Consider the following 12,543-nt stretch of genomic DNA (forward strand, 5'->3'; position numbering starts at 1 on the left):
CTCAGCCAATGACAAATCACAGTTCAAAACAGGTTTCAAAGGGAAACCAGTATCTGATTTATGAACATATTGTTCAAGATTGACTTTTTCCAAACACATTATAAGCCAGCCAAGTACTATTTATTATTATTTTCCAATTTAACTTATAGTTTCTCACACAAATCTATCATATGGCGAGCAAGTCATATGGACTACTTACAGTGCTTTTTATGTTACGCATCATCCAAAATTAGGCTTCTTAGAAGGAATAGCCTTTGTCTATGATGCTCCCTACATAAGCAGCTCACTAGGTTTTGAAACAAAGCCATTACATTCTCCGCTTCCACACGCCAAACATTAAATCCCGACCCAATTTCCTGGATCTTATTCCCAGGGTCAGGCCATCTCTCGATTGCAGAGACAAGTCATCTAACTCAAGGCCCCCGTTTACATAAAGCTTTCGAGTCAGTTTCCTGTGAGCGTCTCAGATGACACTGTAATCACTGACCTGTAATCATGTTCTCATCCGTGCAGCGGTTTCTTCAGGATACGACCTCGATGTCCATCACAAGTCCTGCTGAATCAACATCCTGACTGTCTGAGGTTTGCTCTGATTACAGCTCTCGCACTGTGAGCTCAGGTTTTACAAACAAAAATACCACTTAGATGGAGACACGCTCCGGACTATAAAAAGAGCTTCATGAGCCCTCAAGGAGTGTCCGGTAAAACCTTCATGACAACTCAAATTATGAATGGAATTATGAATGGTGGAGAAATTCAAAAATGATCGTGATTTTAACAGTAAAAGACTGTAAAAATGCTACAGTGAAAAACTGTTAATTGGTTAACAGAAAGTTTCCTTACTATATACGGTAAATAACTGTGATATATATAATGGTACGTTTAATGTAGTTTTACTGTAAAATACTGTTAAATTTACAGTTTTTGGAAGTGAAAAAGAAGAAGTCATTGTATAATTTAGAGTGAAAAAATGTAAATTGACTTTCCCACAATTCCCTGCGTGACACTTCACATTTAATGTATTTTAACTGTTTATTCATAATTTTCTTAGTTTTTTTCTTATCAGTTATGTTCATCAGGGTTTTATGTTACATTTAACGTTGTTAAATTAATTCTTATTTCATTTTTAAAATTTCAACATGTTACCATAATGGTGTTTAATGTTTGTGTGAATGACACTGTGCAGCTTAACTATGAACTCTATTGAGGAAGAGCTGATAATGATGAGCTTTGATTGGTCATTTGACTCTCAGTATTGCTGTGATAGATGGCTGTCGGTGTATTGCAATTGAACAAAACAGATAATAATACTTCAAATTGTCAGTAAATTAACATTATATCAAATAATGAAATACGGTTTATTGCTGTAAAATTAAATACGGTCAAAGTCTGTAAAACCTAAAATGTTGCTACCATACTTTTAATAGGAAAACTCTGGTAACCACAGCTGCCGGAGTTTTCCCGTAAATTTGACGGATTTTTTTTTTTTTTTTACAGTGTACAAATACAAGAAAATGTTAATGGTCTATTTTCCCTGTGCTGTTGGACTCTCTAGGAATCAAACACCCAAAATCCGATTACAAAAATCCATTTGTTTTGTTTTTTTGCGATTAAATGAATATTCTAGGTTAAGATTAATTACCAGGATTTGTAGTAGCATAACACTGTTTTGTAGCCAGACGCAATACGAAAATAATCCAGTGACAAGCAACTTATCTATTCATACCATATGTGACACGACTAGAGTCAGCCAATCAGAAGAGCGCGAGGGCGGAGTCTCTCTGCAAGCACACGGCACTCGCAACCGCTTGAAATTCGTAAATATTACCTATAATTTCTACAATATTTTAACACCCAAATCCACCAGAATCAGAAGAATATCAACTAGAGTCTCCTGCTTTCACAAAACCGGTCAAAAAACCGGTCAAATATAAAATATATTTATTTAGTGAAAATTAACTATAATTTTAGGACGATTGCGATTTTTTATTATTATTGTGACATTATTTTCATGACAATTGAGCACATTTTTTTTATTTAAAAAAATGAAATAAATAAATAATATTAATATTATTAAGAAACATTATTAATCAGTAATTAATAATAATTAATATCATCTTAAATGGTTAAAAAAATACTCTTATACACCAAAGAGAATAACTATTCAGCATTAAGCATTATGGCAATACAAATTTGCTTAATTGTCAAAAAAAAAAAAAATCTGTGGTTGAAAGAAAAAGGCCGTTCTCGACAGGTTTCTCCCGTCACACAGACTGATTCACATTAGTGCTGATCACTGCTGACTCAGTCCAGACCAGTCAACATCACACGTCTACAGAACTGAACACATGACCACCGCTTTGATCAGCAAAAAAACTCAAGAGAGATCAATGCAGCAAAAGACACTCATCTTCAATGTATTGAAGGATTTGCTAACATTAATCATCAGATCTACTGCATTTTAAAGAGCTTTGGCACAAAAAATACATTGACTATTGGTTTTGACAGAAGCATATTTCATAACCTCAGAGCTCATGTACTGTATTTTTTTAAAAGTTGGAGTTGTAATTAAAGCATATATTATTGGAGTATTTTACGAGAACATGCTATTTCAGTCGCCGCCTTAAATTTCAAAATTTAAAGTCACCGCCATGCAATCAATTTTTTATGAAATATTGCAGTATTTATCATAAATGATTTATCCATGCACATCATTATTTTTTTAAATACATGTTCCCACATAATCCAGGGCTCCAGACTAACTTTTTTTACTAGGAGCGCTGTTGCCCCTGACTGAAAATTTTAGGAGCGCAAGCAGAAAATTTAGGGGCACACCTTAAATCAGCTCGCAATGCAATTATTCAAATTTCCCCCAAAATAACTGTAATACTGACAAATTCTTTAATAATAAATAGACGTAACATTATGATTTGCTGTTTTATTTTAAGTTCACAGGGCTCCAGACTCAAATGAGGCAGCACCACCTCAAATCAGAACTCGAGTTATACAAAAAACAACAAAAAAAAAAAACACATAGCACTGGGGCTGACAATAAATCACTTAGATTAGTTATCCTCTTATAATGTCTTAATATTAATTAAAAACAAAAGGAGAGAAAACATGTATGTATATAAGGACTTGGAGTGAATAGCCAATAAACATCTTACTGTTTACAATGTTTGTTTTTTTTTAAATAATAATAATAATAATAATAATTTTAATGTTTAAATAAGAGTTTTCCAACATCTTAAAATTTTTCGTTTTAGGACAATCTTTGAAGAATGAACAAAAAATGTGTTGATCATCACAAAAAAAATACAAAAAATAAAACATTTATATATTATATTATCGTTTTGAAGAGCAGGACAAAGATGTGTAGGCTACGTTGTAAGCGTTTGACATCATATTTATGGTTAGAGTTAACTTACTAGCCTAAATCCATGGTGAATGTTGCTGATTTGTGGACTGAAAGCCTTCTATAAGTGTTTCTCCTGGTTTCCACGTCAGCGCTGTTTGATCTGATATGGTTTATAACAGAACTCTGCGCCGAATCGGAATGTTTCTCACTGGATCTCGTAGCGATGATGTTATTAATTCTGAGGCGAATTCAATGGATTTATTCACTGGATCTGCTAGTAACAGTGTCGTGTGATCGAGATCGGCCCGCGACTGGCAAGTTCGGGGCTTTATTACTGTCAGTGGTTCAGGGGGCTCCACTATGCGCTGCTCTGCCCATTATGCACAGTCCAACCTAATAAAAACGCTAACGGTCCGTCCGTGAGTTGCGCATTTTAGTTCCACTTTCATTTTGTTTGTATTCGCTGCTGCTAGGTAACGTGTCGATAGATCGCTTATTGCTCAGACGCACATTGCAGGTTGTGATATTTGTCTCCGTCTCCTTCCCACAGACGTTTATTCGCGCTATTCTTGTCACGGATTCATTGACGCGTCCCTTCCAGCGTTTACCGTGCGTTTAACGTGTGGCAAATTTACCGGTCGCACATGTGCGACTGGATGTAAAATTCAGTCGCACACTCTCAAATTTTGGTCGCAAAATGCGACTATTTGGTCGCAGTCTGGAGCCCTGTAATCATTAATCAAAATAACTTCCCTTCCCTCACTCAGCGACATCTCTTCTCTCTGATGACACGTTAACCGGTGTGAGGGCGGGGCAACCTGGCTGTCACTCACATGAGACCCACCAATAGCAAACCACAACCATCCAATCAATCCCCCACAGACAAAAAAAAAATGTTCTTGTTCGAGAAGCCATTCAACTCTGACACGTCACAATAGGGAAGAAATCTTCCATGTTATGCCGACATGTGTCTCTTTGTTACTATTTGTGAAATGTATTAGCTATTTCTGAGTGAAAACTGTTTCAAAATTGTATTCAGCGTGGTAGCTCGTGCACATATTTTGAAAGATTGCATATATCAGTCAAATCTGTGAGTGGAGTGTTAGCGCTCTACCGAGAGACGCTTGCAGACAGAGGCTTCTGGGATAGCTCTGTGTGAACTCAAGTAGCACAGATCATGCCGTCTGGGACCGAGAGAGATGCGGATAGCAGAATAGAGGGCATTGTTGTTCAGTCAGGAGATAAAACAAGAGATGACAGAGCAGCAGAGGAGGAGGAGAAGAGAGATCTCACCCTGGCACAGGCGGATACACACACACACACAAACACAAATCTGTGTATTATGTAAACCTTCCATGAGTTTACAACAATGACTTGAAAATGTATATGCAATTTGTGTGCAGTAAAACAGGTTCCCGGTGGCTTTTCATGCCGACTTGAAAAGGTAATTTTGATGAGGATCAAGCCGAGCAGATCAGTGGAGAGGTGGTGTGTGTGTGTCGCATAAATAACATCAAGCTTTAAAGAGATTTGAAGAGCTCAGCACTGCTGTATTTAGCCTCAGGTTACACACACACACACACACGCCTCTACAGGTTGCAAAAGGATATAATCAACAGGCTCTCTGAGGATAGTGAAAGACCTGCTGTCTTCATTTCATGAACTACAGTTTAGTGAATACACTCACCGCTCAGACATGACGAATCATTGCTCAAGCCGGCCTGGGCCATCTATAACTAACAACATTACATCTCAATATTTATGGATTTGCTGTGAAAAGGTATTTTTCATCAGAGAAACAATCATTTTAACCCAAAAAATATTCAAAATATAAAAATCCAGTTAAAATTATAAAATATTTTTAAATGTTTTTCAAAACACTTTCTTATATATGCACCAATATATCGATGTTAATAATACTAAAACACTATATATATATAATAGTATACAGAATACAGTAAAATATTTTTGAAAGAAGTCTCTTATTTAAAAACAAATACAGAACAAACAGTAATAGTGTGAAATATTATTACATTTTAAAATATGTTTTCCTTTGTAATATATTTTAAATTGTAATTTATTCCTGTGATCAAAGCTGAATTTTCAGCATCATTACTCCAGTCTTCAGTGTAACATGACCCTTAAAACATTTATGATCATTTGTGCTTCTTCATATTTTTTTGGAAAACCATGATGCATTCATTCAGGATATTCAGGATTCTTTGATGAATAGAAAGTTTAAAAGAACAGAATTTATGTGAAATATATATCTTTTGTAACATTATAAATGAAGAGTTCAGATGCAAAAGCCTCTAAGTGCCATTTGAAATTTTCTTCTAGAATGATAGTTTTTATCAAGCTTGTATATTTAAGTTCAGTGATTTCACTTAAATGGCAATGATAATTACCTATTAATTGTTATTTAAGTGAAATTACTGAAATTAAATATACAAGTTTGATAAAAATCATCATTAAAGAAGAAAATTTCAAATGGCATTTAGAGGCTTTTGCATCTGAACTCTTCAAATATCTTTATTGTCACTTTTTATCAATGTAATGCACCCTTGCTGAAAATGAACTTCTTTAGAAAAAAAGTCTCACTGACCCCGAAAGGTAGTACACACTTTACTTTATCATCTGTAAAAATACCACATATACTATTCAAATCGTTGAGTTATGCAAATGAATCATCAACTCAGAGTTTTTAAATGATTCACTGAAGCAGACTATTTGAACTGATTCAAGGAAATGAACTGAAATGACAAAATCAAATTGAAGGAACTTAGTGACCCAATAACATGAATCCCATTCCCAAGTATATTATGAATGCTTGCAGTCACACACTCTTCTTATAACAAGTTTACATATCCATCAATTTCAGTATCAAACAGCTTCCTTGCAAAATCACTTTCTTAATCTCTTACTGACCCTGATCTGCTTCCAATCTCCAGCGACATACACACACTTCCCAATGAATATGAGTGTGTGTGTGTGAGTGCTGAGATATCTCAGAGAGGAAGTTCAGAATTTCACATTAAAAGCAAACCAAATTCATCAACAACAAAAAAAAATTAAATGGGTGATTTTTAATGATTGACTCAAAATCAGTTAATGCAGAAAACATATTTCAGGGTTGTATAGTACTTTTTTATTTATTTAACAGTAATTTAATTTTCTTTATTTATGTATATTTATTTTACCTGTTCAAAAACAGTCTGTTATGCTGCTTGACATTGCAAATTTATATTTATCATCGTATTAATTTAATTTATTATCATAATCATTATGTAGCGTATGTAGCGTAAATAGTTTTACGGTTTACTGCATTGTCATTCTTTTACTTCACTATGGAAGGAAATCAATCAGAAGTCTCACATGTACAGAAAAAAACTTGCTGCCACATTGCAAACTACCAATATGTGATGTTAGCTGTCCTGGGACTACTGCTAAACTTAGTCTGACTTAAAACAAAACGGCTTCATGTTTCATGTGGCAGAAGTTGAGCTGATACAGCCGACCACAAGAGAGATTCTGCCAATCAAATCTACAGTCGTGAGACTGTCTGTTTTAAGACCGACATCTCTGTAGGAAGATGGTTAACAGCAGGAAATTATAGCGTTTCATTCACCCAACACTGCGCTTGCACAAGATTACTGAAAACAACTGCCACTAGCCTGTTGAGACAGAGTCCTTTCTAAAACGCTCAGACAGGAAATTATTACACGAATAATTCAATGTGGCCTTTGAAGCATAATGGCTTATTTGAAGAATAGTACACTTAAAGGGATACTTTACCTCAGGAACGATGAATGTGTATTTAAAATATGTCATTTATGTAGAAGAAATGTGAAATTATTTTTGAATTTGGAGTTTTCTAGACTGAGAAAAGCTAGAAAATGTATTTTTGTCTTATGTGGATGAAAGACAACAACTCCCAGAATGCACTTGCTTCGCCTACGCCTACCGGTAACAGAGCGGTAAACGCACATCAACCGATCACTTGTTTAGCGCTCATGTAAACACTACATTCAGATTCACCAATCAGAATGAATTCAGTTAGATTGAAACAAAAGCGGTGCATGTAAACAATGAATGGCGACTGCAGAAAGCAAAAGCTGAATCCCGGACATCGACGGCCGGACGTGTCCGGGAAAAAGAGGATGGTAACCCCGACTACTCAGCTTTCTCCACAGAACAAGAGCCTGCTCGCTTAGCTTCCAAAAAAAGATGGCCGACACTATGTGTTCATTCTGTGAGTGAGATCGGGTTGAGGACATGCGGGACAGACGATTTTTGCGTCATCGCATTTGTTCCAAACAAAAAAAAAGGGGGATATGAGAGTGGAAAGCATGAAAATACTACAAGGTTTCTACTAATACAAAGCTTAATGCTAAATCCTGAAGTACCTATGAAAATTACAATGAAAATTCTGTCGTCATTGACTCACCCTCAAGTTGTTTCAAAACTGTATAAGTTTATTTCTTCTGCTGAACACAAAATAAGATATTTTGAAGAATGTCAGTAACCGACAGTTGATGGACCCCATTGACTTCCATAGTAGGAAAAAAAAATACTATGGAAGAAGTCAACGGGGTCCATCAACTGTTCATTAGCTTAACTGTAGGACTGTTTAAGGTTGCCAAGCAATGCAGCTGTGTTGATGTGTATTTCACACTGGCTTAAATATGACGCATCCAATAAGAGAACCATCATTTTAACTAAATATATTCTAGAAATTGTAATTAGAGAGCTGCCGGCGCCAAACGTGGCCACATAATCTAACAATTCAGCACTGAAATCTACAGCTCATCATGAAGTGCATCATGCGTTTAGTGTAAAAATGTCTGTGGGTTTCAAGCGTCATGCCCTGTGAGTCTGCTGCAGTGAGACACATTTCCTGTTAAGACAAGCTCGAACGCAGCAGCTACTGTCTGTGGCTCTTACACTGGAGACTCTCACAGCTGATGTGAGTGAACATCCTCTGAGCACAAGTTGAATGTTTGGTTTGATAAAAAGGCAACTCTGATGCGATTGCTATGCAGTTCATTTGAATAAGTGTGAACGCTGCCACCGCTGAAAAGATGAGCCTCAGAACAAACTCTGGTGCGGATCAAATGACATATGAACGCAACATGGAGCGAAGACATGAAAACGAACCAAAAACAGGACATGATGTCACAAGACGTGACCCTAGAAAGGACAGAATGATGAAGCACGCCTGTTTCTCATGCAACAGGACATCATGAGTTTTGCGTAAACATACACGCCACTTTCGAGTAAAGTGGCGTGTTATCTCTACGCATTTTGAGCTATCCGCGTGTATGCGTGTATGTCTACGCCATTAACGTCCGAGTGATTCCGCGTGTCTGTACATGCCGTCAAATGTCCGCGCGAAACAAAGCAAAATGTAGATCTACATCTGGGGAGCGATCTTTTTTTTTCCCTAGGATGGTAAGGGAACAGTCATAAATGCCATTAACCCCAGTGACGGTTAGGTTTAGGGACGGGGTTGAGGTAAGTCATATATTTATATATACAGTAATAACGTTAAGTCAACGGCGTTCATAAACACACTGAAAAGCGATTATGCGTCTTGATAGCACGCCAAAAATGGAAATACGAATTGGCGTGTCATACACACGCTACTTCATGAGATCAGTCTGCATCATAATCACAATGTTCATTTATAGCCAGTTCACCTTCATTTATACAGCGCATTTTACAGAGATGTAAGAGAAATTGTTTTGGCTGTACAGCATCTCTAGAAGAAAATCATTGTACAGTTTAATAAGGTTTTGATTGATTCATTTCCGTTGTAAAAATCATTTGCTATATTAACTTCCTTTGTGTGTGACCGAGGTGTTCCTGGTGGTTTTTTGACTCCTTTACACATTTTATACTCTGGTGGTCACAAGTTAAAAGGTGTCATGATGCCAAGATTTTTTTTTTTTTTTTGATTTTTTTTTTGTCTGGACCAGACAAAGTGAACTGCAATTGTCAACACACCCTAAATGTTATAAAAATCTGCCAGTCTCCTGCAGGATGGTTCGATGAAGAAGATTAACAAACCGTACATAGAAGGAGAATCGGTTGAAATTATCAAATTTATGAGATAAGGGCACAAGAACAATTGAAAATGGCAACAATAGTGCCAATAATATTTGCGATATTATAATATTTATAATTTATTTCTATGTCCGGACATTCCTAGTTAAAGGCCCGTTAATTAAAGAATAATTGGAGAAACAAATATATATATATAAATATATAACAAATAATACATATAATTTCTTTGGTAATGCAGATCTGCAGATGAATGATGTATTTCGTTCATGAACACATGGTGGAACATGATAACGGCTGATATGCCGATAATTTAAACCATGTTGATAATGGTCAATGACGTTATGGTCACCATATATATATCATGTATCCCTAAGAACCCAAACATCACAGTGTGCTGACATCAGTCCGACAGAAGTGTGTTTGCAGAGGGGTTCCCATGTGAAAGCAAACAAAAAGGTCACCAGGCAGTTAAGCTTGTTTTTGTGCAGCAGATGGACTGAGCTCTGCTGGAATGACTGCTGTGTGTGGACTACACACACCGCGAGACCGGTTGAACGCGAGCAGCGGAGACCAGCAGTGTCCAAGTGCACAAGAATAGTCTTAATTTACCCATCCGGACAACCACGTGACTTTCTCTCTTTATTGGAAGCCAAAACTGCAATTTTGAAGAATATCCTGAAATGTTTTGGAATGTATTTCTATTGGCTGAATGGGGACTAGGGCTGTCAAGCTCCAAAAAAAAGCATAACAAAAGTACATACATAACTTAAACTTATGGTACTACTACCATATATGAAACCTTGCTTACACTATACGATAACTGGGAGGAACTGACCCAAATTTGAGTCTTTATTCACTTAAAAAAAAAGTTGGAATTTGATGCCACTCACATTAGCAAACAGAAGCATTTTATGTGCTCTTCAGTGAATAATTTATATATATAATATATCAAATATAATACATTTAAGTTTTTCATTTGATGAACAGATTTTATTCACATTTAAACATTCATCAACTCACACATCAGTTGTGGTAAACGGAAGCTCAAGCATGTTCGCTTGACGTGCAAGAACCAATGAGGTTCATTCTCGTGTTACGCATAACGTTTGAGCTTCAGCAAGAACCAATGAGGTTTGTTCTCGTGTGGGCAGGTTCTGTTGAGCTTGATGTGTTTAAATGCGAATAAAAGCCTAAATTAAATCTGTTCATCATATGAAGTGATCGAGTCTCTTCAGAAAGTTGACTAAACCGCGCTCAAATCATTTTTTTTAATCTCTTTTCGAACTTTTTGAAGCGTCACTGTGGTAGTTGCGTTGCTGTCAATGGAGGGACAGAGCGCTCTCAGATTTTCTGCAAAAACATCTTCATTTGTGTCCTGAAGATGAATGAAAGTCTTACGGGTTTGGAACGACATGACATGAGGGTGAGTAATTAATGACAAAATTTTCATTTTTGGGATAACTATACTTTAAGTATCGAAAACAGCAGACAACATTCTATGGAAGCAATTCACCTTTTATGTTCCACTGAAAAAAAAATGAGTCATGGAGGTTTGGAACAATTTTTTTTTTGAGGGTGTGTTTTATTGGAGCCGAGACAACATTGCAAAGAAATTGTCTAACATGGTGATGGAAAAAGATAGAACACCAGAGGCTATCTTTCTTTGTGGTCTTACTTTCCCCCCAAAATAAAGCAAATCCATGTTGCCAAAACCTAAAAAGCATTGCCTAGCAACAATGGGTTGCAAAATCATTCATATTCTACAGCCATGCTCTCTGTTAGCAACACAAACATCAGATTCTGTTCTTTTAGATCTGATTCCTAAAGATACTGGTGTTCGTTTTTCATTCACTTTAAAGAACCGGTTTATACGAATCCGTAATTCAGGAATCTGACGACAGTGATCTCGCTGATTGTTTACAAACCCCCGAAAAGAACCGACTCATAAGAGTCATTCGTTCGAGAATCGGCTTACACGATCGCGCTATTTGCTTTTGATTCACTATGAGGAATCGACTCAAAAGAATGATTCGCCTGGGAATCGAGACTGATCGCGCTGTAGCTTCAGTGAAAAACATAAACCGTCAAAAATGTAACGCCAGGAAAATAATTCTGATTTGGCATTTAAAAACAAAATCGGCTCTGAATAATAAAGGGTTCGAAGCCTTTCTGGAGAAAAATATCCATCAATATCAACAATACACACTACAGTAATTAAATTGCCAACTATTTCCTGAACATTGCTTTTGAATTGCACTAAAATGGATTTGACTATGGCGGACTTTGAAAACTTAAACCGTTCAGTTATTTGTTATGAAATGTCAAGTGCAAATGCGAGTAAATTCCTACTTTAGCATACAAGTTGTAAATAACTTTCACTCTGAACTTCAAACCAGATCCGCAGATATATACAATACAGATAACGGTGGTTTCCAGACAAATTCGTGCAGATTGACAGCTGTAAAACTCACTTTTATGTTTTCCAGAGGTCCAGGACTCTTTAGCCAGACTGGGACTGCGAATGATCGCGCGTCCGGCTGATTTTAGCGCGTCCATGATGATGAATACCAGTTTATATGACAATTAATAATCCTGAGAGCGCGATCTTCCGACTGTCCTCTGCCCGGTCGAGCCCGATCCTCTGCCCGCAGGAAAACTTTTCTGACAGCCTGTGATTTTCTTCCTTTTCCGCGGATGATCCCGGGTGGATGTGCGAACATGCTCGCCACGGTGGGCGGGGTTTAGTATGTAAATTAGGCGGATAATGTTCCGTCATGACGCTACCGTGAGTGGGCGGAAGGCGGGGCTCGAGTATGCAAATTAGGGCTTCGCTCGACGTCTGCTGTGTGTACATAAATAGAGTGCCGTTTGACATGCATGATTGAAACGATGGATTCTACTAAAGGTGTAATACCACAAATAATCCATATTTTTCAAAATATTTTCTTTTGTGTTCAGCGCAAAGAAGGAAACTCATACAGGTTTGGAACAACTTGAGGGTGAAAAAAATATGACAGTTTAAATTGTTGGGTGAACTATCCCTTTAAATGATAAACTTTTCAGTTACTTCATAGAGGTAAAAAATAATTATTGGAGATTGTGATTACAAGGACACACAA

At 36.8% G+C, this 12,543-nt stretch overlaps 1 protein-coding gene across 1 annotated transcript in view; it reads right to left on the reverse strand.

Annotated features, from left to right (window-relative positions):
* Positions 1-12,173, reverse strand: part of ldlrap1b (low density lipoprotein receptor adaptor protein 1b) — a 41,623-nt gene extending 29,450 nt beyond the window's left edge. The window contains exon 1 of the mRNA XM_039672500.2: positions 11,896-12,173. Within this exon, the coding sequence (XP_039528434.2) occupies positions 11,896-11,980 (85 nt within the window). The 5' untranslated portion in view covers positions 11,981-12,173. The remainder of the gene's footprint in view (positions 1-11,895) is intronic.
* Between the last annotated feature and the right edge of the window lie 370 nt (positions 12,174-12,543).

The sequence above is a fragment of the Pimephales promelas genome, chromosome 11, assembly GCF_988280905.1.
Source record: "Pimephales promelas chromosome 11, fPimPro1.hap1.1, whole genome shotgun sequence".
Lineage (NCBI taxonomy): Eukaryota > Metazoa > Chordata > Actinopteri > Cypriniformes > Leuciscidae > Pimephales > Pimephales promelas.